This window comes from Rhinopithecus roxellana, chromosome 2 (assembly GCF_007565055.1).
Source record: "Rhinopithecus roxellana isolate Shanxi Qingling chromosome 2, ASM756505v1, whole genome shotgun sequence".
Taxonomy (NCBI): Eukaryota; Metazoa; Chordata; class Mammalia; order Primates; family Cercopithecidae; genus Rhinopithecus; species Rhinopithecus roxellana.
Genome location: NC_044550.1, coordinates 129,405,489 through 129,432,665, shown reverse-complemented (window position 1 = coordinate 129,432,665; position 27,177 = coordinate 129,405,489). Strand labels below are relative to the sequence as shown.

At 45.6% G+C, this 27,177-nt stretch overlaps 1 protein-coding gene across 2 annotated transcripts in view; it reads right to left on the bottom strand.

Moving 5' to 3' along the window:
• Nucleotides 1-26,636, bottom strand: part of LOC115893950 (histone-lysine N-methyltransferase NSD2) — a 42,041-nt gene extending 15,405 nt beyond the window's left edge. Inside the window, exons 1-11 of one of the 2 annotated variants that reach the window (XM_030919750.1) lie at nucleotides 26,150-26,242; nucleotides 23,357-23,583; nucleotides 14,733-14,864; nucleotides 13,768-13,891; nucleotides 12,479-12,679; nucleotides 10,702-10,881; nucleotides 10,195-10,351; nucleotides 9,856-10,061; nucleotides 8,008-8,111; nucleotides 6,291-6,560; nucleotides 4,864-4,980 (exon numbers count right to left, since the gene is read on the bottom strand). In XM_030919750.1, coding sequence (XP_030775610.1) covers nucleotides 4,864-4,980; nucleotides 6,291-6,560; nucleotides 8,008-8,111; nucleotides 9,856-10,061; nucleotides 10,195-10,351; nucleotides 10,702-10,876 — 1,029 coding nt within the window. In that variant the 5' untranslated portion in view covers nucleotides 10,877-10,881; nucleotides 12,479-12,679; nucleotides 13,768-13,891; ... (1 more) ...; nucleotides 23,357-23,583; nucleotides 26,150-26,242. Of the gene's footprint in view, nucleotides 1-4,863; nucleotides 4,981-6,290; nucleotides 6,561-8,007; nucleotides 8,112-9,855; nucleotides 10,062-10,194; nucleotides 10,352-10,701; nucleotides 10,882-12,478; nucleotides 12,680-13,767; nucleotides 13,892-14,732; nucleotides 14,865-23,356; nucleotides 23,584-26,149 lie in introns of both variants that reach the window. The other variant, XM_030919740.1, reaches the window with a different exon arrangement.
• Between the last annotated feature and the right edge of the window lie 541 nt (nucleotides 26,637-27,177).

Genomic DNA, 27,177 nt, shown 5'->3' with positions numbered 1-27,177 from the left:
CCAGATGGTGTCGATCTCCTGACCTCGTGATCCGCCCACCTTGGCCTCCCAAAGTGCTGGGATTACAGGCTTGAGCCACCGCATCCGGCCTGTAGTTTTTCTTGTAGCATCCCTGTCTGGCTTTGGTATCAGGGTAATGCCTCATGGCATGAGTTTGGAAATGTTCCCTCCTCTTTAGTTTTTCTGAAAGAGTTTCAGAAGGATTGGTATTAGTTCTTTTGTAAGTGTTTGGAAAAATTAATCAGTGAAGCCATCAGATCCAGGACTTTTCTTTGTTGGGAGATTTTTTTTTTTTTTTTTTTTTTTTTTTGAGACAGAGTCTCATTCTGTCACCCAGACTAAAGTGCAGTGGCACAATCTCGGCTGACTGCAACCTCCACCTCCCAGATTCAAGAGGTTCTCCTGCCTCAGCCTCTTGGGTAGCTGGGATTAGGCACAAGCCGCCACGCCTGGTTAACTTTTGTGTTTTTAGTAAAGATGGGGTTTTACCACATTGGCCAGGTTGGTCTTGAACTCCTGATCTCAAGTTATCCACCCAACTCAGCCTCCCAAAGTGCCGAGACTGAAGGTGTGGGCCATCGTGCCCAGCCTGCCGGGAGACTTTTAATTACTGAGTCAATCTCTTTACTAGTTGTAAGTCTATTCTGATTTTCTATTTTTTTCATGACTTAGTCTTGGTAGTTTGTTTCCAGGAATTTGTCTATTTCATCTCAGTTATCCAATTTATTGGAGTACAGTTGTTCACAGTACTCTCTTATCGTCCTGTTTTATTTCTGTAGAAGCAGTAATAATGTCCCCACACACCCAGTTCTGATTTTAGTTATGTGAGTCTTTTCTCTTTTTTCCTAGTCCATCTAGTTAAAGGTTTGTCAATTTTATTGATCTTTTTAAAGAACCAACTTTTGGTTTCATTGATTTTCTTGAGTTTTCCAATTCTCTATATAATGTTATAACTTGAATTTATACAAGCTGAACTTTAATAACATAAAAACCCTGCTCCTTTACAGCTCTGTCCCCACCGTTTTCAGTCGCTGATGTCACAAAATCACATCTTTACATACTGAGTGCCCTAAAATACGAGCTGGTAATTCATGAGTAAAACTAGTAATGCATGAGTAGCTTAAATTATAGAGAAAACAAAATGTTAGAATTTACAAACTAAATTAAAATACCAGCCTTTAAACTAGTAATTGTTTTATAAATGTATGTCTCTCTCTTTTTTTTTTTGAGACAGAGTCTCGCTCTGTTGCCCAGGCTGGAGTGCAGTGGCATGATCTTGGCTCAACTGCAAGCTCCGCCTCCCGGGTTCACGCCATTCTCCTGCCTCAGCCTCCCGAGTAGCTTGGACTACAGGCGCCTGCCACCACACCCGGCTAATTTTTTTGTATTTTAGTAGAGATGGGGTTCCACCGTGTTAGTCAGGATGGTCTCGATCTCCTGACCTCGTCACCTGCCCACCTCAGCCTCCCAAAGTGCTGGGATTACAGGTGTGAGCCACCACGCCTGGCCCTAAATGTATGTCTCTTAAATCATGTAGACAACAAACAAACAAATGGAGTTATAAACCACTGTTACAACAATACAAACTTTTATAGCCGACCATTATTTACTTTGAGACCTTTCTTCTTCATACAACTTGCAGTTACCGTATAATGTCCTTTCATTTCAACCTATAAGGCTTCTCTTCATTACCTCTCTTGACCATTACTTGCAGGGCTGTTCTAGTGCTAAAAAACTTCAGCTTTTATTTGGGAATGTCTTAATTTCACCCTTACCTTTGAAAGACAGTTTTACTGCATATAAGAGTCTTGGTTAACAATTTTTTTTCTTCTTTTAGCACTTTGAATACATTGGCCCACTGCCTGTAGGCCTTCAAAATTCCTGATGAGAAATGTGCTGATAATCTCATTGAGGATCCCTTGTGGCATGGTTTAGCTTTGTGTCCCCACCCACATTCCATCTTGAATTGTAATCCCCAGGTGTTAAGGGAGGAACCTGGTGGGAAGTACTGGATCATGAGTCAGTTTCTTCCATGCCATCTCATGATAGTGAGTGAGTTCTCTCAAAATCTCACGGTTTTATAAATGGTAGTTTTTCTGGGGCTCTCACACACTTCTCTCCCGTGCCACCATGTGCAAAGGTACCCTTCGCCTTCACCACAATTGTAAGTTTCCTGAGGCCTCCCTTGTGATGTGGAACTGTGAGTCATCGATTAAGCCTCTTTCCTTTATGAATTACCCAGTCTTGGGTAGTATCTTTAAAGCAGTGTAAAAATAGACTAGTCCACCTTGTATGTAATTAGTAGCTTTCCGCTTGCTGTTTTCAAGATTCTTTGTCTGGTTTTCGAAAGTTTGATTATAACATGTCTCAATGTAGGTCTCTCTGAGTTCGTCTTATCTGGAGTTCATTGAGCTTCTTTAGATGTTTATATTCATGTGTTTCATCAAACCTGGGAAGTTTTCAGCCATTATTTTTTCAAAAGTTGTCTCTGCCTCTTTCTCTCTTTACCATCTGGGACTCCCACAATAGATATGTTGGTCTGTTTGATGGTAGCCCACATGCCCCTTAGGCTCCGTTCACTTTTCGTCAATCTTCTTTTCTGTTTCTCAGGTTCAACAATTCTTTTTTGTTTGTTTCTCTTTATAGGTTTTCTATCTCTTCATTGATACTGCCATTTTGTTCATACATGATTTTCTTGACTTTCTGCAGGTTTTCCTTTAGTTTTCTCAGCATCTTTAAGACAGATGTTTTAGAGTCTCTGTCTAGTAGATCTGTCATCCGGCCTTTCTTTTAGGGATAGTTTCTGTTTATTTTGTTTTCCCTTTAAATGGGCCATATTTTCCTGTCTCTTTGTAGGGTTTTTTGTTTTTTTTTTTTTCTGAACACTGGACAAGTAAGTCTAATAAGTCTAATAATGTGGTAACTCTAGAAATTAGATTCTTTCTCCCCTTGCCCTGGGTTTGCTGTTTGTGTTATTTTTATTTATTGTTCTTGTTTTCTTTTGATTGTTGCAGGCTGTTTCTATGCAGAGGATCAACCCAAGATGTAAATTTAAGGTCTTTTCAGAACTTTTTTGAGCCTGTACCTTTACCTGAGCGTGCACAGTCACTTTCTAATTTTCTGAATTATCTACTTTTCCCCAAAGCTGTTTTTGAATGTCCTAGTCTTTTAACATCTGGCTCCCAAAAGGAGAAAAACAGAAAAATGAAAGAGGAGGGCAATTGGTGCTGGCCCTTTAAATCCTCTTGAAGATACAGCAGCTGGAGGGGAGGGGCTTGTAACAACTGAGGGAGTTGTAATAACAAGGCAGCCCACCTCTTTGTCTGCACTTCTGTGATCAGAAGCAGCAATCAGGGATCCTGAGCACAGATACCCACTATTTGGAGAACAGGATCCTTCTTGCTCACCTTGCACACAGCTTGAGGGGTTCAGGGTGTGTTTATGGAGATACATATGGATATATGTATACACACACACATTTTTTCCCTGATCCTTTGAAAGTCAGTTACCGATATCTGACCTCTGACCCTAAACGCATCACAAGTCATTCTCTTGTGCAGCCACAACACCTTCCACACCTACGAAATTTAACATGAAGAACAGCGTCTTGTCCAAATTAAAATTTTTCCCACTGCCCCCAAAAGCATACTTTATAGCTCCTCATCCCAGAGTCAGGCTCTGATCAAGAAGCACACACTTCCTCTGGGTACTTCTTTAGTTACTCTCTTTTAACTCAGGATTCTTTTGTCCTTCATGACACTGACTTCCTTGAAAGGTCTAAGCCCCATGACCTGTAGTGATTGACACAGAGCCCAATGCTCGCCCGGAGCAGGCTCCACTGGCCACTGCTGCCCCACTATTGCAGGGGTAGGGGATTTAGCTTCCCCAGGGACCACCTGACAAGGTCCCTGGAACCACTCTTATTTCCACAGCAGCCATTTCTCTCTAGATCTCATCACATCTGTCTTCCATGAATTGTTCAACATTTTTTATCTGTGATCATTGTCTATCTGGTTTTCAAGCACTATTATTAATCTACTCTTTTAAAAATAGCCAGACTTTTCTACTAGATGACGAGCTTAAGGGCAACAAAAGGCAGAAACATGTATTCTATCTCCCTTCCTTTCAAAGACCACTCAGGCACTAAGGAGGCCACACTTCCCCAGCTAAAGTCATCCAGAAGCCAAAAGCCTGCTGTGTGAGGGAAGGGATGACACGCACCCCCACGGGGCTGTGGCCGTGTAAGGAGCTGCCCTGGAAGGGCCCGGCAACACCTGTCAGGGTTGGGCATCAGGCCCAGAGCTGAGCACTCCAGATGCACTCTTTTATCCATGCCCACTTTTACACAAATCACCCCACCCTCCTTTGCCTGAGAACACTGGTCCCTCTAGCACCCAGGTTCCAAAATGCTTAGAAACATGGGCTCCACACAAGCAACAACCAACCAAAAACGATTCTGCTACACAACAGAGAAGATGCTGAGACCTTACCAAAGAGCACTGAAAATTAAAAAATAAAAGACAACCTTTTTGAAAAAACAAAAGAAGATGCTCAGACTTCCTCATCTGTGTCCTCTCTACTTCCCTGCCCTGTACGAAGGCTGCCTGGAACGCCCTGCATGCACACCTGGACAAGCAGAGCCTCAGGGTGCCTGAGTGCTGAGAGGTGGTTAGCTGTAGCCCTCTGGCGCAGCTGAAAGACATGCTGCACCTCAGAAGAAATCATGCAGATGTTTGAAAATAAGCAGCCAAGGAGAGAAATGTTGGCGCTGCCACAGGGCAAAGTCCAGTTCTACCGGTGACCATCAGGGCTCCAGGTCCAGGACACTGCAGAAGCTCACAGTGGGGTACCCTTCCACGTTACCTTGTCTATAGTGAGCATGTAGAAGTGGGTGATGTCGTTCTCATGTGCGTGCTTGATTCTCGCCATGCACTCCTCCTCATCGATCAGCTCCCCGACGTACTCGTTAACAAATTCTCCCTGGAAATCACAAGAATGTGGCCATGACAAAAAGCGTGCTGACCAATCCTCAGTGTCGGGGCTCAAGACTCCCTATCATGATCACTTAGAACGGGCACCACACACATCAGCATACCTCCATGGAGGGCGCATACAAAGTCTTCATAAATTAAATTCAAAGGATCTCAGACACATCTGTATGTAAAGGTTGCCAATGAAAAATGTATTAAGTATTCATGAAGTGGCAACATGCCAACCCTTGCTTCTTACATGACCTTGTCTCAGGAGGGCTGTCTGATAACCAAGCTTCTACATAACCCACTTTACACGGTGATCTCCACAACAGAAAAAATGGCTACAAAGTATCTGACAGGATATACAGCAAGTCTGGGTGAATCAGCAGTCAGGCAGGTGAGGAACAAGGATGCTGGGGAGGTGTTTCTAAGCAACCTTTTGTGCTGTTGCTGGAACTGGCACCAGGCTTATGAACATTCTGTGCTGGATCAGCCCTGGTATGGACCTGGAGTCTGAGACCACCCACCCCTAGGCCATGCCAAAACACATCAGGGTCAGCAGTTCTACATGTCTCTTAGTCCCTGGATGTCCTTGGGATGCAGTCTGGGAGCAGAGGCAGGAGGTCAGCAGTCCTGGTGTCTACCAACAGCTTGGTCCTAGACTGTGCCAGGACCACCCCTCACAAGAGCAATCTCCTTACGCCTGCCTGGTGAGTGCTCCCAAGCACCTGGCTGTTAGCCCAGAGGAAAATGGGTCACTTCACGAATCTTCCATTTCATAAAAATAACCATCAGAATTCTGACATAAGGCATGCTTTAAGGGAATGTATGAGTTTTAGCAGATATCTTTCATGTAACATTTTAAAATATTCAATTGTAATAATTCAATTCAAAAAAATATTTCAGGTCAGGCACCAAGGCCCTTGCCTATAATCCCAGTGCTTTGGGAGGCCTAGGCAGGAGGATGGTTTGGGGCCAGGAGTTTGAAATCAGCCTAAGCAACATAGCAAGACCCTATCTCCAAAAAAAATAAAATTATTAGGGCATGGTCATCTACGCCTGTAGTCCCAGCTGCTTGGGAAGCTGAGGTGAGAGGATGGCTTGAGCCCAGGATTCTGAGGCTGCAGTGAACTACAATCATGCCACTGCCCTCCGGTCTAGATGATAGAGAGACCCTGTCTCAAAACAAAAACAAAAAATTTTTTTTCCAAAAAATACCATTCTCACATGAATACAAAACCACCACAAGCAAACCTAAGTCTAATTCCTAGTGAACCGTAATTTCTCAAAAGCAGGGGAGGCGATAATGGCACATACCTTTCTGATGTCCCTCTTGGCGACCAGGCCCCACCCTTTGCCATCTGTCTTGATGATCTTGGTCTCTGGGTACTGGCGCTTGGTGAAGCACTGGTTCTGGCAGAACTCGCCTGCGGGACACACCTGCGGGTGGCACTCAAACATCAGCATCCTGTTCAGACACTCCGAATCAAAGCCACAAGGATTCTCATCTGTGGGCTTGCAGTTGCACTTAGGGATTTCTGAAATATCCGCTGTGTAGATCTGGACTTTCCCATAAGGCTTATTCACCTGCAGGGAAGGAGTAAGCTGTCTTGGCCCACAAATGAATGAAGAGCCTTCCGGATACCCTGGCACGCCCACCACGGCCTCTCCTTACCCAGCCTCCAGGTGTCCTTTTAGAAAGTTTCAGAGGCCCGACTGGGACACACTCCTCAGAACAGCCCTCCCCAGATCCCAGAGGAGCTCTCCTCTGCCTTCTTAGCACAGGAGGCAGGCAGGGCAACCCAACGCCCTCTCACGTTCTTTTATCTTAGTGTCTGTGCTCCTCGTTGATGAACAAGAGCTGACACGTATCCAGTCAGGCCATTGTAAGATAAGAGAGAAAACTCATGTTGACTGCTTAGTACACTGCGGGGTGTCCAGCAAACGCTGGGTAAGAGCTCTTCTGAGCAGCTTCCCGACCCATCTCTCTGACTCTTCCTTTACCAAACCCCAGCAGCGAGCACATGGGAGGCCACCCCAGGGGAGCAGTGCTGGGCAGGGGGGCACAGCCTCTGCTCTCATGACCTTGTGGTTTGTCATTAGTGAAAGACAAGCAACCAAATAATAAAGCAGTAGAGATAGTTGAAAATCCGCTGGGGTAGAAATGCACAATCTTAGGTAAGAGGTGGCGAAAGACACCCCTTTCGATGCTGTGGTGTGACAAACTGTACCCTTTGGAGAACAATCTGGGAATATTCCCCAAGAATCTAAACATTTCAGGCTCTCTGACCCTGTGATTCTGTTTCTGGGAATCCATCCCAAAGAAAATACTATATAAAGATGAATACAGAGTGCTTTCTTTACACACAAAGATATTGACTGTAGCCCACATTTTACAAGCAAAGGCAGAGCGAGCACTTGACCTCCGGCACACTGATCACAAACACTCTTCAGGAACGGCCACAAGGCTTCTGGGGATGCGGCCCAAGAGGCACCAGCTCTGAGCGCAGGCAGCCCTGAGGGGCCTGGAGCTCTCACAGAGCCCTGCCCTGGCTGCACTTCCTCCTGCTCTCCTGCTGGGGCTCTCGAGCTCACTAGAATAAACACAGAACTGGCAAAGACCCCCACCCCACACACTTGGTCTCTGAGGTAGACGATCTACGCCTTTGGGGCTCGGTCACTGAGCCCCGCTCCCATGTGACCGACTCCCAGCACTTAGCAACAGCCTGGTGGAGGTGGGAGGCTCATCCCTCAGCTCCTCCTGCTCCAAGCAGCCCTGGTCAGGACTGTCACCCCAACCCCTTCGCTAGCTACCAAGCCAAGCCTCATGCTCCAAGGCAGAACCAAGAACCCCCATGCAGATCCCCCCGTGCCATTTGCTCATGGTCTCTTGCGTGGCCATCCACGCCAGGCACCACAGATCCTGGCTGGTGACAGTCCTCTCCCCAGCCATAGCCTGGGTGTGCCTGAGAACCGCTCACAGCCCTTGGGGAAAACTCCCTCCACACGCGTGCACGCAGCTCCCACACGCCACCTTGATGTGCTTGTATGGTGGGGGCTTGCGCTCGCTCTCCTGTGTTTCTCGGGCTTCCCTCTGAAGCTTAATTTCACGAAAACGAGCTTCAGCTTCTTGCAGTGCTAAAAAGTCAATGAAATAGGAGTAAGGATTTTAGTAAATAAAGGTAACTACCTTTCAAGCTCCATATTTTTATAGTTCACTCTAAACTTTCAATGTTAAGTATTAGTTTCTGGTTCCCATAAAACTAGAGTCTATGAACAACTGTCAGTGGGCAGGTATTTTTAAATGCAGCCAAGTGTGTGAGGCAGAGGAGTGCTCCGAGAACAGCCATCACCTCTCTACGAGGCAGGCCCAGGGCGGAGTTCTATCAGGAGCTCCCTGTCCTCCACTATGGCCTAAGGACAAAACACCAGGGTCAAAGCCTGGGACTTGCTGTTCTCAGACAGAAAATAAAAATGCACCTGAGGCCAGGTGCGGTGGCTCACGCCTGTACGCCTGTAATCCCAGCACTTTGGGAGGCCGAGGCAGGTGGATCACCCGAGGTCAGGAGTTCAAGACCAGCCTGACCAACATGCTGAAACTCCATTCTCTACACAAAAAAAAAAAAAAAAAATTAGCCAGGCATGATGGCAGGTGCCTGTGGTCCCAGCTACTTGGGAGGCTGAGGCAGGAGAATTGCTTGAACCCAGGAGGTGGAGGTTGCAGTGAGCGGAGATCACAACATTGCACTCCAGCCTGGGCCACAGTTGAGCAAGACTCCGTCTCAAAAACAAAACAAAACAAAACAAAACATGCAGCTGAGCTCCTCTTGAAGCGAAAGGGGCTCTGAGAGATGAACCACAGGCTCAAGCAAGAACAGAGGAAACACAAACCCCTACCATCCGTCCTGAGAAGGAGGCCAGTCCCATGTCAACACTGGACGTGTCCTGTGGTCTGCCCTGTTTTTGCGGCCGCAAGTCAGCCACAAAGGGGTCTGGCACTACAGGACACCCACATCCATAGTCACGAGACTTCGCCGACGGTCGCGCCACATACATCAGGCCACCTCTCAATTTCGTCTTGCCCTCTTAATAATTTTTAAAACTCTTTCAATGCCTACCTGTTCTTTATGAGACCTCTGAGTGCCTACCATGCACTCCTCCTACCACTCAGTGCAGCCTGCAAAGCTTTTGGCAGCACGGAGCTAACAGAGCTTTAAATGCGTGGGTCCCCGCCTGCAGCCACACAGGAGCGAGCACTGACCTGGCTGCAACACAGCGTGTGCTTCTCCTGAATGAGCCACATGCACACCCTGGGTTTTCCCTGCTGGCCTCATTCTCTCTCAACCTGTGTCATAAACACCAGTTCCTCCAGTGAGGGGTCACACCCTGTCCTGCCTCCCGCAAACGTGGGTCGCCAGCCGGCCATGCCACGTCGTTGCTCCTGCCTCCCCGCAGCTGGGGAATCAGAGGCCAAGCACCTTGTCTGCTTGACCACCCGATTCCTCATGCGCTGAAAGGCAAAGTGAGCCCCCAAGAGCCCGCTGCACAAGGTCCAGACAACAGGACCCTTCCTTCAGATCTGCATTTTACGTAAAGGCAAGCCATGGAACGTTTCTGTAAATTAGTACTAAAAATAATTTCTGAATAATAGGTTTACAGAATTTTAATGGAATTAATCACAAACCAATGTTACAAAAGTTATCAGTGTATCTTACTGTATGCTTAACAAATAAACCAGACTGCAAACTTTTTCCTAATTTAAAAATACAGATTGAATGGTAGTCCAGTATTTTCTACAAAGATCAAATTTTTAAAAATAGAAATTAGGGGTAAGAAAATGCATGAGAGTGCTGTCTCACTCTCTATCTGAAAATCTCCGTACCGTTTTTGAAGACTCTTCCGATCCCTCTGACCCCCTGGTAGCGGCTGCCCCGGTCCCCCTCCATGTACGGGAACACTCGCGCCTGATGCGTCCAGTAATAATCTTTAGACCCAAAGAAAAACACAGGGAATTCTCCAATCTCGTGCTTCATTTTCTGAATATTTGGGGGAACATTTTTGGGATGGCAAACTTCTGCCGGCCACCATCTATTATAAATATTAAAAACAGGATTCACAGACTCCTCAGAGAGAGCGACAATAATTTAAATACTTTAAGTACTGTAAAGTGAACACATGTGAACAGAAAAAACATAAAAGCATACGATTCTATGTCTCACACCTGTAGTTCCCAAGTTTCACCCAAATGATATCCTGGAAGTGCAGCTTCTTCCCAGCCCTGCAGTCATTGCAGAACCAGCTGCCGTCAGGCATCTCGATGTTCAGGCAGTCAGGGTGGAAGGCCGCTGGGCAGGACTCGCAGCACAGAAGGCTCCCCCCTGCAAGAGGAGGGCAAGGCAGGCAGGCTTAGCCTGTCTGTTATGGCTCAGCCCAGATTCAGTGCTTCACAATCTACAGCTATTACAGCCTTAACTTATAAACATCAGTTTAAAAACAGCGATCTGTACATTAGCACAAAAGCAAACGTCATTTTCACCACAAATAATTTCCTGTATGTTTGCAAAATGATTACAATTAATTTAGAACTACTGTGATATACTATGAATGTGAAGACGCAGAGAACACTATCAACATCAGTGAACACAGCACAGACAAGGAATGAACCTGCCTTGATACGTGGCTCCTGGGAGTGAGAGGCGTGTGCCGCAGACACCCCCAGGCCCCTCACCTTTGGAGCACACAAAGCACCAGCTCACGTTGACGTGGGCATGGTGTCGCTTCCCCTTCCGAGCAGTGAAGTGGGCAGTGCAGATGATGCTGTTGGAGGCGATCACTGAGCATCCTGCTGCCAGACAAGCATCCCCGCTGTGATAGGCAACAGGGCAGCGGACACACCGCATCATTTTACCTGAAGGCAAAGAAACACACCCTAAGGAACCCGAACACTGACTCCAATCATAGTGAAAGGAGCAATTAATAATTACTCAGCCTCCATGAATTTGAAAAGTTAATGCTAAAATGAAATGGAGGTATTTGATTTAAAAAAAGCTTTCAGAGCAAAGGTGCTTCAAAACAATGTTTGAGAAAATGGTCATACATCTAAAATGCTGTGTTTTTTCAGCCTGGGCACTGCAGGCATCTGGGGCACGTGGGCAGCCATCCTAGGCATTGTGCAGTGTTGAGCAGCATCCCCGGCCTCTACTCACTAGATGCCAGGAGCACATCCCCAAAATATCCCCAGACATTGCCAAATGTCCCCTGGAGGACAAAATTGCCCCTGATAAAGAACCACTGGTGTCAAGAAGTACAGACAACCTGCCACCCTCATCCCACACACCTAACATTAGATAATCCAAATGTAATTTAATATAAAGATGTTTTCTTACATATAATGGGCCATTAAAACCAGAGCAAACAGGTTGGGCATGGTGGCTCATGCCTGTAATCCCAACACTTTGGGAGGCCCAGGTGGGAGGATTTTTTGAACCCAAGAGTTCAAGACCAGCCTGGGCAATACAACAGAGCGACCTCATCTCTACAAAAAAATAAACAAAATTAGCCAGGCATCGTGGTCCACACCAAGTGGGAGGATCACCTGAGCCTGGGAGGTCAAGGCTACAGTGCGCTGTTATCACGCCACTGCATCCTAGCTTCAACAACAGAAGGAGACCCTGTTTCAGAAAAAAGAGGTCAGAGCAGTGGCCTAACAGTTCAAGACCAGCCTGGGCAACATGGTGAAACCTCATCTCTACAAAAAAATACAAAAATCGGCCGGGCGCGGTGGCTCACGCCTATAATCCCAGCACTTTGAGAGGCTGAGGCAGGTGGATCACCTGAGGTCAGGAGTTCAAGACCAGCCTGACCAATATGACAAAACCCTGTCTCTACTAAAAATACAAAAATTAGCCAGGTATGGTGGTGCGTGCCTGTAATCCCAGCTACTGGAGGGCTGAGGTAGGAGGATCACTTGAACCTGGGAGGCGGAGGTTGCAGTGAGCTGAGATCATACCACTGTACTCCAGCCTGGGCAACAGAGGGAGACTCCATCTCAAAAAAAAAAAAAAATTACAAAAATCAGCCAGGTGTGGTGGCATGTGCCTGTAGTCCCAGCTACTCAGGAGGCTGAGGCGGGAGGACGGCTTGAGGCCGGGAGATCAAGGAAGCAGTGAGCTCTGATCACACTGCACTCCAGCCTGGGTAACAGAGCGAGACTCTATCTCTATGAAGGGGGGGGGGGAAAAAAGCCAGGACAAACAAAATCTATCAAAATGGTCCAAAGGTTGCCCCTCTCCTAAAGTTAAGCATCTTTAGGGTGATATTTAGGATGGAAAGAAGAAAAAGGGGGACAGGTCCTTTGTCAAAGAAAACCCAACCCAGCTGACGTCCAGTTAGTCACTCAAGATAATTAATGCTCTTTGGTGACAATCCCAAGAGCCCACCTTCCCAAGCGCCCATGGGCCTGCCTCTGAACCCATAGCAAGGCTGCGCAGGTGGTGCACCTGTACCTTTTGACGGCCTTGGGTTTGAAGGGTTGGAAGCGTGGCAGCTCACACAGCTGTGAAGGGGGCAGCGGAAACCTCGGCTCTCAAATACAGTCAGAGGGTATTTTTTCACACAAGCCTCATGGTAAAATTTTCCACACTGAGTTACCACACAGCGCTTAACATCTGTCTTGCTCTCTTTACACACGAAACATGAGTGAATCCCTAACAAAAAGTTAAAGAAGGGGTGGAGAGAGAGGTGCAAAGAACAAGAATTAAATTGCAGTTCTGAGCCACTAAAATCAAGCAGCTCCTCTTCAGAGGCAGCCTCGTTGCTAAAGCACCTGGCCCTGTTTCCAACCTTGCTCACTAGTCCAAGCATTCTCCAGCAAAAAGATCCAGCCATCAAGGATTACCTTGCTGCGATCTGAGCTCCAGCTTCACCTGAAATACAGGAGAATCTTACTAGGCAGCCTGGCTGGGAAGGCCCAGTTTAACCGGCAAGAAGCTTGAAGGAAGGGGCTCCTATGAAAAGAGGCCTTTCCTCCTCGAGAGCAGCTGGCCAGTGATGGAGCCGTCACTCATGATTCTGGGCAGGCAGACAGACACTCCCAGAAGTGAGGTGCTGCTGTGGGACTGCCACGGCCTGGGAGACTCTCCAGGTGTCTTCCTGACCCAGGAAGTTTTCTGACATGAGCTAGGAGACTCCTTGGGCCCGGTGAGTAGACAGGAAGGGCCATGGCTGTGCAGCTGTCCTCTCATCATTCTCACAGACCCCAGACTGTGCCAGGCAGCACCTGATGCAGTAATATGGAGGCAGAACAACAGCACTGACAACTCAGGACAAGCCTGGAGCTGTTCTTTCTGTTGAAACTGAGGCTCAAGGTGACACTGTGTCTTCGTAAAGAACTTTATGTTCCTATGGACTTCAGTGTTCGGTGACCAACCAGGTTACCCATACCCTTAATGCTGCACTGTCTGAGCGGCAGTGCCCTGTGGTGGCCGCCTCACACACAGCACAGGCTCAGGCCAGCCCACGGGATGAAAAGCCCACGACCTATCATCCCGCCCCACCCTGCCCGCCACCTGATGGAAACGTACCAAGGGGGCACATATGATTGAAATCAGAGCAAACCCTGCAGCCACTGAGAGGTGGGTACACCTGCCAGGTGTGGGCTGCAAGCTCCAGAGAGGGCCAGGTGGTAGAGATGGAGCTTGTCCACTGCAGGCACCTCAGGGCAGGACTTTGTGCAGGGGGTTGCAGGAGCAGGTGGCCGGCCAAGTTGCAGAGCTGCCCGCCCGTGGGAACTTGCCTGAGGCACACTCGCTGCAGGTGAACCTCCCTTCTGGCCTCCGGGAAAGCCCAAGGCAGGCGAGGTGGAAAGCTCCGCAGCAGGGTCCTTCACAGAGCAGGAGGCTGCCCGGCTTCTCACACAGCTGCGGGGGCAGAGCAGGCGGGTAAGCAGCGCCCAGCAGTCCCTTCTGCACCTCTTACCACAAGGTAAGCCGTCTGCTTCTGTCTCCAGTAGCAGAAAATCCCATTTTGCTACTCAAGGATATATAACAACATGCATGGGCAAACGTCTGGCCCGAACAGAACGAACAAATACATTATCAGATTAAAACCAGATGACTGTTACAGAAAGAGGCCAGTCCTTAGCAGTGGCAAAGGAAACAACAGGATCACAACCCTGAAGGATACATCCAAGATACTTTAAATCAGATTTGAAAATCAACAGAAATCAAAGGCATCCTAATCCAGATGGCAGGTGCCACGCTGAGTGCAGGCAGTATTCAACTTCCCTCATCAACTGCCTAGCATGGAAGCTCTCCCACGCCATCTTCAGCTGACGGATGTGGCAGGACTGAAGCACAGAGGGTATGTGGCCTGGCTGGTGTCCTGGGGCCAGACACAGGTCTAGTGATGGCCCCCTCAGCCCACAGCCTGGCCTGTCTGATGTGCGTGTCATCAGCGAAGCTAAAACAGGCCTAGCACCTCGGCTTTTCCAACAGGAACTTTATGTATGTGTGTGTGTGGATTACATGATGTGTATACAAATCTCATCCTACATGCGAATTATGAATGTTAATGGAGGCAACTTAATCCCAGGATTTCACTGGCAGTCAGTCTGACCCCTTCAAAACAGAGATCAGTGAGTGATGGTGACATTGGGGAAGGGGTCTGGAGGGAAGAGAGAAGACACTACAAATTCGCTCTGCGTACCAGGGCCCCAGTCAGACAGCAGCACAGACACAGCGGATGCTGCCTTCCCCTCACCTGGCACACGTACTCCTTTTTGGCAGTAACTCCTCGCTCAGACTTTTTGGATGAGACAGACACTTCAGTTTGTGTTTCATCTGCACTTTCATATGGGGACTCCGAGGGCTCGTCTCCCGGGCTGTCCGAGACCTAGAGATGAAGGAGGCGGATGACAGTTCACTAGTCGCAGAACACAGTGGGTGGCCACGCCCTGCAGGCAGGCTGGTCCCGCCCAGCCCCACCACCCTCCAGTCTTTCTCAGCACTGGCCTGTACTGCCAGTGATTTCACAGTGGAACCATCATCAACTGGTTTTTGTGGTAATATAACCCGTAATTAGACTATGTAGAAAATTCAAAAATGGACTTTATTCTACCTAGTATTTAGCATATATATGCATATAAGAGGCATATTCCTTAAAATGAAGGAAGTGTTATGAACATCCAATTTGCTCTAGTAGGTGAACTAAGACAGGCTTTGGGAACAAGAATCTTGGCCTTCTTACCTAGTCTGTTCAGGTTCTACTACTCTAAGGTGGGAGAAACATGCTAACACCAAACGAATGTGTAAAGGAACCACAGATGAAGGAAGTGTCAGCCTCATCAGGTGACCATGCTGTCCAGCTGCCTCTGGGGCGGAGACCATGTGTCCTTTCAAGTATGTGCCTATGCGGGGGTGCAGTCAGGAGAGTCTTCCGGACTCACACCACAGGCTGACCGTTCGGTTTCTCTTCTTTCTCCCATTGCCTATTTTTCCTGATATTTCACAGTTCACTTGTTCTCCCCACCAGAGAAGTGAGGTGGGCAAAGGCAAGGTAAAATCTACCTACTTGATTCACATCTGAGTCTATAAGTAAAAGGTCTGGGATAGAGGTATGGAATCCCTGAGCGAGTGGAATGGCTCGCAGGTTCTATCTCTTCTGTCTCTGTCTCCCCTTCATTTAACAGAAATCACTGAAGACCAGGCTGAAGCCTCACCCTCATGAACACAGCGTTTCACCCTCACCTGACAAGCAACATCAACAAATGTTTAAATGAATAAAATAGAGAATCTTCTTGTCTGTTAAATCAAGTGTTTAAAAAATTTGGTTTTTATTTGATGTTAGGTAAGTAAGTGTTGAACACTGAATTTTGGAGATGAAACAGAGCAAAAGCATAAACTACATTTCCTGTACACCTCAATCATCACAAAAACAAGTAATTATGTTATCGGCTTGCTGTTTGCCAATGAATACAAAGTTAGAAATTGGAATTGGGCCACATTAAAAAATAAAAGCCAACCCCACCAGGGACTCTGACCAATCCTGTGACCTTATCCATGAGCTTTTCCACATTTAGCTGACATTACAGGGAGCGATGGAAGAAAAACAAATTAAAAACAAACACAGAAGTGTTTGCTGACTTCAGATTAATGTTAGAGTGGGCTTTTTTTTCCCCCTCCAGACGGAGTCTTGCTCTGTTGCCCAGGCTGGAGTATAGTGGTGCAATCTCAGCTCACTGCAACCTCCGCCTCCTGGGTTCAAGCGATTCTCCTGCCTCAGCCTCCCGAGTAGCTGGGACTACAGGCGCCTGCCAACAAGCCTGGCTAATTTTTTTGTATTTTGAGTAGAGATGGGGTTTCACCATGTTGGCCAGGCTGATCTTGATCTGCTGACCTCGTGATCCACCTGCCTTGGCCTCCCAAAGTGCTGGGATTACAGGCGTGAGCCACCGCGCCCGGCCAGAGTGGGCTTTTTCCAAGGGCTTCCGTCGGCTCTGACTGGTGACTGTGGGTGGTGACAGATGTGAGCCGCTCTTCTCGTCTCACTAGATACATCTCCTGACAGCACAAAGTCTAAAGCAAATGCGGCCTCTTAATCTTGACTTCCTCACCTTTTCCAGGAAGATGGACTCGTGTCATGAACACTAATCAAAGCAGTACACATTTTAAGGCTCTGTCACTGTGAGGCTGCCAGGAGGGCCCTGAGGGGGCCGTAGCTCACGTCCTGCTCTTTAACACCCACGAAGGGCCACTTGACGTGCTCTGAGCTCAAACCCCAAATTTAACAACCCCTCAGATGTGGACTCAGCAGTGGGGACCTGAGCACTTCTGAGATGAGACTGGAGGGGGTGCCAGGGGAGCACAGGGCATTGGGAAGCAGTGGCCACACTGTCTGGGGCCCCACTCAGAGAGTCACCCACACAGGCGCCCAAGCTGACCCATCTGATGGGGGAACCAAGGCCCAGAGAAAGGGGCCTTCTGCATGGCTCAGAGGAGAGAGCCCCAGCGCTATCCACCAACCCATGCTCTTCCCTTAACGTGGTGGAACAAACTCAAAAAGCTTTAAAAATGAGGAAAAAAATGCATGGAGAGAAAGACAGAAAACACAAAGCAGTCCTGGGTCAGAGGAAGGAACAGCACCTTTTATTTCAGATTTACAGAAAAAGTTAGCACGTTTCCACTTGGAGAGATTTCCTACATTAACAAAGTCTGTTTTGAGGAAATAAACACTGAATACATATTTTGAATGGAAATATATAAATGTTAACGACACACATGAGGCTCATTTCCTGATCAGGGTCTGGGACCCACATACAGAATACAGACCTTACAATAGTACAGTCCATGACACAGATTGTAAAGATTCCGACTTTTTCCCACCACACCCCCTCCCAGCCACTGGACAGACAACTAGCCACAGTCGGGGAGGATCCAACGCTCTCGGCTCGGCAACCACCCGCAAGGAGAGCAAAGTACGAGGGCGTCCCACAGCGAGCCTTACTCCAGCCGCAGGCTCCACCTCCACGCACCAGGTGACGTGACTCACTCGGAGAAGCCATTTGTGGAGGTGGCACATTCACCTGTACGGTCCCAACACAGTCCCAAATCTCAGTCTACAATATCTACGATCTATTCCATATCCAACGGGATGCATTTGGAAAGGAAAACTGCAGGGACTGAGCAGACACAGACTCTGTCAAGAACTTTCCCGTTGCTCCCCACGTCCACCACAGCCATGCTGCGGCACTGAGCTCCGAGCAGCTTAGCTCCTGACTTTTCAAAGTTTTCTTCAGTCTGAAAATACTTTCTCCACTCTCTACTCAGAATAAGATAGTACCAAGTTGCCTATTTGCCTTAGAAATACATTCCTTCAGGGCAGGGAATGCAGTCTCCTTGATCTATTACAGGGACTTTTCAAGATGATATTACCAAACATAATGGAACCTAGTGAACACATTCCAGCCAACTGCTAAAAGCACATGGCCCTTCAGGGTGACCTGTATGAGCCGCAGTCAGATGCCACCTTCTGTGACTGCAAAGCAGTCCCCTACTCTTCAGAGTGGCGTCATACACATTGAGTTTTTAATTTTTTGACAAAACAAATCCCTTCACAACTTGAATACGACATCGTTTTTGAAATACAATTACAGACCTTGAACAATAAATATTTCTACAAACTGACATAATTTTCATGTTGAAGTGATGCTTTTGTAAAGAAGGAAGTTGATGGCGAGAAAGTACCTCCACAGTGTTTGCGTTTACAAATGACAACAGCCCTGTGCTCAGCAGATTAAATGAGTGTGAAATCAAGACTAATCTCAAACAGGTCTTCCAAGTTAACAGCACAGTAAAATGTTAGTCAAAATTAGTCACTCATCATCTAAAATACTATAGTTCATAAAATACTATAGTTCATAAAATACTATAGCTCATAACAATTTTTATTAAAATGACCCTTCTAGGTTACACAAACTAGAAACTTCCTGGCTACCACTAAATTCTAGGGTCAGGGCTGGGGGTGAGTCTCTGAGAACAGAGGAAGTCTCCATTCACAGAGCACCGCTGCATACCACAGTCATCTTCTAACCTGCACAGGCTTTTGTACAGCCGTAGCCACACAGCCCAAGCAGGTGGCAGCAAGGACCAAGTGTCACCTGTGGCCAGAGTGAGGCCAGGTGGCTGCTGTTCCCAATTCAAGGCCTGCCCATCAAAAGTAAAATGAGTCTAAAATATCCTATCAACCCAATTTTGTCCCACTGTGTCCTGAGCAGTGGCCATCCCACAGGGAGTGTGCTGGGGAGGAGTGTCTGGCTGACTGTAGGCAGCAGGCTGTGCACTGTCTGTAAAGGACTTGAGAACAATGACAAAACTACCCACAATACACGTGTTTCCACTAGCACAGTGCTGAGCAATCCCCCATCAGCCGGACCAGGACCCCCACCCCTACCTCAGTTGTTTCTTGAAAATACTATATGCCTGGATGGTCAGCATGCTTCAAAATATTACCCGAGAGTTATATGCAAAAAGGCCAACAACTACAGGTAGGCTAGAAAAAAACATAAATGTGGACCTAACATGTAACCATGGAGTTCAAAGGTATCCAACCAACAAGATGAGGCCTGCTGGGCTGTTGGAGAGACACCCTGCTGTGAGAATGTCCCAAAGGAAGCATGCCCCTTGCTCAGCCAGTAAAAGGAATCCGATGAATATAATACAAATAATTTTCTACCTGCTAATGAGTCAATTTGACATCACTGCCAGGTAAATTAGTGGTAATTTCTACTATTCGAGGTAAAACAATAAAAATGGTACCCAAAGTGATCAATTTCGTTGACACAAAGTCCTAAAATATGAGTCAGAATATTTCTTTTAAAATAAGCAAGATCCGCCAGGTGCAGTGGCTCATGCCTGTAATCCCAGCATTTTGGGAGGGTGAGACAGGCAGATCATGAGGTCAGGAGTTCAAGACCAGCCTGGCCAATATGGCAAAACCCTGTCTCCACTAAGAACACAAAACTTAGCCAGGTGTGGTGACGGCCACCTATATCCCAGCTACTCGGGAGGCTGAGGCAGAATTGCCAGAACCAAGGAGGCGGAGGTTGCAGTGAGCCGAGATTGTGCTACTTACTGCACTCCAACCTGGGCGACAGAGTGAGACTCCATTTCTAAATAAATAAATAATAAATAAATAAATGTAAGACCCCCTCCCCCCGCAAATTTTAGAAGCTAATAACAAGCCAATACCAGCTTTGAGAGTATTTTGAGAAACCTTTTCTAATGATAGTTACTTCAGTTTCTCTGGCAAAAGACTATAATTTAGCTTTATAATCTCAAAGATAAACTGCAAACCTCAGCAATTACTCCATTTATAGATTTTTTAAAACTAAGGTGATGAACCTATTGATTTTAAATGCATAAGATGTTATATTTTCACACTAAGTCAAAAGGGCTCTCACCTGGTCTGTATACAAAAGTCTACCTGGTCAGAGGAACATTTTAAATTAATTAACAATTTAAAAGGGCTAGATATGTTAGAGAAGTGTGTTATAAGTCAAATGAAAAAGAAATGAAGCAAGCTTGCCAAAGTCAAAATGACCTTATTTTTCATCTACTGCTATCAGACAGGAGCCTCTCCAGTGAGGGGAATCCGTGGCTTTACAGTCCTCCAGGCACGTCTCAGGCCCAGATGCAGTGACTGATGTCAGCCATCAGAGGAGCCTCTGCCGCCACGGCAACCCTTTCAACTCAACTGGATCAAACGAGCCAAGGACCTTTCCCTCACTTGGAAATGCTTATACTGGCTTCCATGCTGGGACACAGAGGAGGACAGAAGCCCAGCTCGCAGCCCTGCTACCACAGGTGCCACCCACTCACATCAGGCTTCTGGCAAGAGCCCTCTCAGGAGCACTTTCTTATCATCTTAATTTTATATACATCCACAGGCACTTTTTTTGGTTTTGGAACTAGATGCTAATTTATAATCTACTTTCTTTTTTAAACATTTCTGTGACAGACTCAGCACTTGTTCTGGCAGTCTCACACACACCTCTGGGCACAAACCGTGGGCAAGGAAGGCCAGGGCCAGGGCCAGGGCCAGGGCAGCACGGGAGCAGCAAATTTGCTCCTGACAGCGTGGCTCTCGCACAGCATCCTCCCTCCTTTCCTCTGGTGTGCTCAGCTCTTAAAGTCTCCAGCTACATGAAACTCTCCAAATGCCCATCTTCCCACCCCACCCGTGTCTTGCTCCACAGTCCCTGAGCACCCCATTTTAAATCCACCTAGGCTTCTGTGTGAAGTACCTAAACAAAAAACACAAAATCAGATCCCCCAGAGCTGCAGGGACCCCTCGGAGATCCTCTAAGCACCACTCCACCCACTCAAGAAGCAGCAGTGGGACAGAGGACCCCCGGACTCCTGTCCGAGGACTCTGCATATCACACACAGTCACCCTGTGCCTTTCACCACATGAAAGATTGTATGTCATGAAACCTCGCTTAAGTTTCCTGCTGGTTTTAAGGAACAGTCTCTTAAAACACTGGAACTGTTTCTAGTTGGGAGATACAGGTATAAAAGATAAAATGTATACTCAAGACAGCACTGAGATGCAACTACACCTAGAGTCCGTATGACTGAAAAAAGACATTTAATTTTTGCATGAACACTGAGGAACGGCCCACAGATCCATCTAGAGCAGGTGGGGCAATTTTAGAAGCAGATATATAAAGGCTTGATGGCCCAGTGGCTCTCAGATCAGTCTTAGAAAAACAATTCAGGACCTCTATTGCCAATACGTACACTACCTCAAGATGCCACCCTATTACAATGGAGTACTTACATTTTTAGAACAGCTACAATCTAACCTATATATTCTGACAAGTTTTCACCTCTTGTGAATGCCTCAAGTTTTACACTAGAGAGCCACCTCCCCTTGCCAGGCACAGACATGGTGTGGCGTCCGAAGCGAGTCAAATGGGACTAAAATGGTTCCATGTATGACAACCAAAATTCATCTCAACAACCGGCAATTCAAATGTCTTAAGGCTAGAATGTATCACCATTATTTTGAGGTTCTTATGAAATGAAGGAATTCCATGTTAAATTAGTAGCATAATGAATTTCTGTACTCTTGGCAAGCCAATGGTCCTCCCTAAGTTCTTTTAAACAAGAGCTCTTTCCAGCCACCTCCTTCAGGAAACCAGGAGATGGCCCTCTCGGAAAACTCTGCTCCTCTATGATGAGCCCATTCCTGGCATCTGAAGTGGGGCAGTGCTGCCACACATGGGACTGTCCTTCTCACTGCAGAGTGCTGAGTTCACTAACCCCCACCCACCTTCTCAATGTCCCCAGGGAACGATGTCACCTCCCGCTGAGAAACACTGTCATTCCCGTCCATGGTCCCCCGTGTGCTCCTTGGGTATTCAGTTGATGCCGATGTCATGCTGCTCTTTGGACACCATTTGGTCATTGCAGGGTTTCACTTTCTCCATAATAGAGGGGGAGCACCAACACACTGGCTGACTTCTAATGCATCTATCAGTTATGGGCTAGCTGGCTGGTCACCCACGCAAAATTCATCATGCTGTAATTTCAAATGAAATAACCTTCATTTTCACCAAAACCCTTTCAGGGTAGAGTCTTTACTTTGGGTGACTACTTATTGAACCAGAGCCATTTTTATACCATCTTTTTTTCCCCATCTTTAAATTTCATGGTTTTTTTTTGAGAATTTTAATTTTACTCCTGAGCTTTTTTCATGTCCTTTGGAGTAACACAGCTTAGATTGCTCCTAGGCCATCTTTGGGGCTATGTATCCTGCAACATTTGAGCAGAGCCAATAGAGCGACCCAACCAGCCCTCAGCCTACAGTCCCAGCACCCTAAAGCGCCACACACACAAATCCAGTGTTCTGCCACTTCTAGGTTTATTTCATCCTCGCATGCATAATGCAGTCAAGAGGACCACTGTTCATGCCAAAGCAAAATTTATGCTTTTGGATAAAATAGAATGATGGCGATTTTATCATTTTTATTATTATAACCATTATTACTGTCACAAAAGGAAACCATGGAGTCCTGGCCAGGCACCCTAAGCATCTTACATGCGTTACATTACTTAATGGTTTACAACAAAATATTAGTCAGAAACGTTCATTAAAGATAAAACACAGCCAAAGAATCTGCTGGGAATGAACTGTGGGCTACTCGCATGGTACTGTGAATAGTACACCTTCTGCTTTGATGAGCTGAAGGGCAAGTAAGCCTTTTCCTCGCCATGCAAAAATGCGGACACCTGGGGCAGGACACCAGGCTGCTCCCCTACATTAAGACAATGAAACATGAGGGCTGATGCTCTACAGAAGCAACTGATGCAGCAGTTGGTGTAAATAACCTGATTACAGTATCCCCTCGGTCCGGGGCCTTGGATCAAAAGGGTTAAATGGTTCACAACAATACTGTAAATGGTATTTTTTCTAAAAATTTACTGTATCTAGTGTCATAATAAAACTGTTTAGTAAAAAAGGATAGAATCAAAACTCTTTCTGCCTCTTATGTTGGAAATTAGTGTAGTATCTACAATACTGAACATATCTCATTGGCAATAAGAACAGCTGATGAGGACTCCTCCTAACATGTGCTGTTAGTTTGTTTCTGAGGGTACCGACGCTGATATTTTCCACAAAAATCCAGTGAGTTAAAAACTAGAGGAGAAGCGACTCTAAGAGGGCCCACCCGTTCCGTGCAAGGCCCTGCTGCAGCTCTGGACAGCCCCCAACTAAAGGGCCTGCCTTTCAACTTGAAATCTACATGGACCACTGGAATATGAACGTGTTTCTATTATGAGATGAAATGTGATTGATTAAATGGCCTTGATTAGGTATCTTACCTTGGTCTTAAAATTTGTTATCTGTTTTCTTCATTGTATGTGTTTATTAATACCAGTAAAAACAGATTATCACACATCTTCCATAAAATGATTGTGATAGAAATGTCACTGAGTGTGTACGATGATACGCCACCTGCAGCAGCATCCTGGAATATTACATCATTCTAAGTGCAGTACAGGGCAGCTGGGTTCAAATCCAACTTGACTGGTGTGGGCTCCCACAAAAGCTGTTACCAGTGAAGGCGAAAAAAAATAAGAATTTGCTCTACTAAAGGAATAAAAAATGAAGTTACAAAACACTTAAATCACATTAATTCCTTCACAGGCCTTTGTCATGCAAGTGTGTAATTTTAATCTATTCTCTTCCTCAGGGTGATGTAGTACCATGTAATAATTATTCCAATAAAAATTTTTATCACATATACCTTTTTCAAGAAGAATTTAAACTATAACATGACCTAAAGTGTTCTGAAATATCAACCCTATGAAAGTACCTTATTTCAAACAAATGTGATGAAAGGGAGGAAATATAAACATGCAAAGGGGGTGTGACCCAAATGGGTGTGTGTCGGTGTAGACCTCAAACAGCAATTCTCATGGTCACCTAACTCATATCAGAATCGGGCCCAGCAGTCAACAGAGTGTTTTTTATAACACTACACTTTGCCTCATATGCTAACAGGCATTCAGTACTGGAAACATCACAAACATTTACTGTAGTTCAGTCACGTTAATACATAATAGACAAGTTTATTTGTTCACCTAAAGTTGTTTTAACAGCATAATTCTATAAAAATGAACACTAATGGAAGATTTATCTAAGCCATACAAAAGTAGCTTAATGGAAAAGACCCAGTAATTTAAAATGTTTTCATATAAGGAACATGATGCACACTATGGGATCTACGCATCACCTTCAAAATGTAGGAAGGTGCATTGATTTCACATTTTTAATGTATTATATAAATGTATTTAACAACCTATCAACTTCTGACATTCTAAAGAATTAAAAGTTAAGTCTAATGATGATAAAATGCTTCATCTAAGTCTTCTCAAGGTCAGAACAACTGCCTAGGCCAGGGAGACTGAGCTCCCTTGACTCATGGGCAGGCCTCAACCCCTGCTGCACTAGCCTCATGCATGACTCTAAATCAAAGTCTTCAATATACATGACTTAGGATTAGGAATAACAGACAAGATTTCAGCAGGCTCCATGTTCTCTCTATTGTACCTGACAACAGTATAAGCAAGAACTCAAGTGAATAATTGGACCAAAATTATGATAACAGAAAAACTCATTAAAAATGTTGTTTAAAGCAAAAATCTCAACTTAAGTGAAAAATGTTTAATATTCTTCTTTGGAACTGTAAATGACCTTTCATTTAATTTTCTAGGATTTTAACTCGAACTTGGACAGAAAGAAAGGAAAAATAATTTGTATAAAATTGCCTTTCCATATTTCAGTAAGCTCCTAGATGTTTCAGTTAATAATTCTTACTGCATTTTCTCCAGTGTGTCCCCAACGTCACAAATGCTTAGTTATCTACATGTATCAAACTGTAAACCGCCCCAGTCCCACCATCCGTGAGCAGGTCTCAACCACTACTGAGTTGGTTGAGTCACTGCAGAAAATCCCACTCAGAGGAGTGGTCGCTATCTGCACCACCACAAAGGATTCAGAGCGGCAAGCCGCAGAGCTCTCTGAGGCCTGCACAGGCTGCCCAGGTCCCTGACCTTCCTGCACTGGAAGGCCCACCCTCCTCTAACGAGTGGAAACACTGAGGCACACCCATCCTTCCTGGGGGACCTCAGCAGGGACCTGGTCAGAAGTGCCGCCTTCTGACTCAGCAACGAGTAAGGGGCCTGTCCAGCCCTTGCCTCACTACCCTGTTCCAAAGGGCCCCCAGTTATCATCTCCTCATAAATATGACAAAAACAGGACCCATGTCTACAATGAGAAAATCAGCATCACGGAAAACCAAATAACAAGAAATTAAAACTCCAAAGCTCTATGAAGGTGATCCCTAAAAATCAGGAAACCAAAACTACCTCTGAACAAAAAAAGTGTCACACCTACATTCTGTGGCTATTTGTTTTGTTTTGGCAACAGCAAAAATTTTAGGTTGATAATAAAGCTAAGTGTCATGTTACAAATGATGGCAGGCAGCAGTCTCAAATTGCTTTATTTTTGGCTATCATATACTTTGCAAGTCCAGAACACACAAGTCATATTACAGTGGTAGTTCTGACTCACCTCAACACTCAAGTAACTAAAAATGTGCCAGAATTTAAAGGATCAAAGCCATGAAATGTATGAGAACAAAGAAATCTTTGGCTTCCTCCATGAGCCTAGGTCTGGAAGCACAAGAATCAGGTGTTGGTGTGTGAGTCGCCCTCCCACCCCACTCATTATGTCAGCTCAACTGACACTGTGCCCTTTCAGAACAACGTAGACTTACTTCCATGTGAACTCTTACAGTGTGAGGGCTACACAGAACACAACATTCTTAAGACAGATTTTAAGAACTATGAAACTTGCATCAAGACTGAAGTATATCTGTACATGTACACACTGTGTGCGTGTGTATAAACAAGTGCTCAAATAAACTAACATAGTGCACTGTTTGTCCATTTCATGAATGTGAGATAGCCAAGAGGCCCTAAAGCATCGGCCACTGGCAGTGAGCCACCAATGCTGCACTTATGAAAGTCTGAGCGTTACTCACACTGCAGCGTGGGCAGCTAAATGGCCTTCTACCAATGCCATGGTTACTGTTATTATTATTATTTTACCTCATTCTCAGTTAAGGATGCAGAAGGAGATGAACTTTTGCTAAACCCAAGAGCTGAAGATGCTGCCGTGGAAGCCCGATTTCGCTTCTTCAGTGGTTGCATGCATCAGACAAGATTTTTCGTTGCTGTAAATAATTTTGGTTTGTAAAGTTTCCAAATCATAAACCCTTAATCTTTTTACTGCTTTAAAATTACCCCTCAAATAAGTGAAGTTCTAAAGATGAATCTTCTGAATTCCTTGTCCTTCTGGTTTTTATCATGGAAAAAAATCTGAACATAAACAAAAGCAGACAAACTGTACAATGAACCCCATGTCCCACTACTTGGCCCCCAAAAACATCAAGCTGGGGCCAGCACGGCTCTATCCATATCTGGTTCCATGTCCCCCTGCCAGATTATTCTGAAGGAAATCCCAGACATATCATTTCATCTATAAAAAGTTTAGCACAAATCTCAACCTAAAGTCTTACATATAACCACACTACTCTCATGCTTAAAAGTAAACCATGCTCTTATATCAGCAGCTAGTGTTCAAAATGTCCAATTGCTCACAAATGTTTAAAAAAAAAAAAGAGTCTGTTTAAACCGATTTTTAAAAGCCCAGTCCAGCACCTCATGCAAAACAAGAAAAACAGAGCCATTCCCAATCCCCCTCTCACTTCTCCTCCCCCTCAGGGTTTGTTTTCCTTTTAAATTAAGAGTTTGGAGAAGGTATGACTTCTTCAATAAGGGATCAAACAGGTATTTCAAAAAGATACCTAAAAGGTAAAAGGAAGTATAATTTCCCCTCTTATTTTTTGGCAGTTATTTTTCATATATGTTTTAAGCTAGTTTCTTTAGCATGTGAAATATAAATAATGAGCCCTTACTGTTAGCTTACATGCAGAGGGTCAGGATACTGAAGGCTGACAGAATCTACAGTAGCAACTGGCACCATCAAGTAAGAAACCTGAAAACTTCTGGTTGAAATCACTTTTCTAGTAAAATTTCAAATTGAAAATAATAGAGCCAAGTAAAAAGTAACTTCA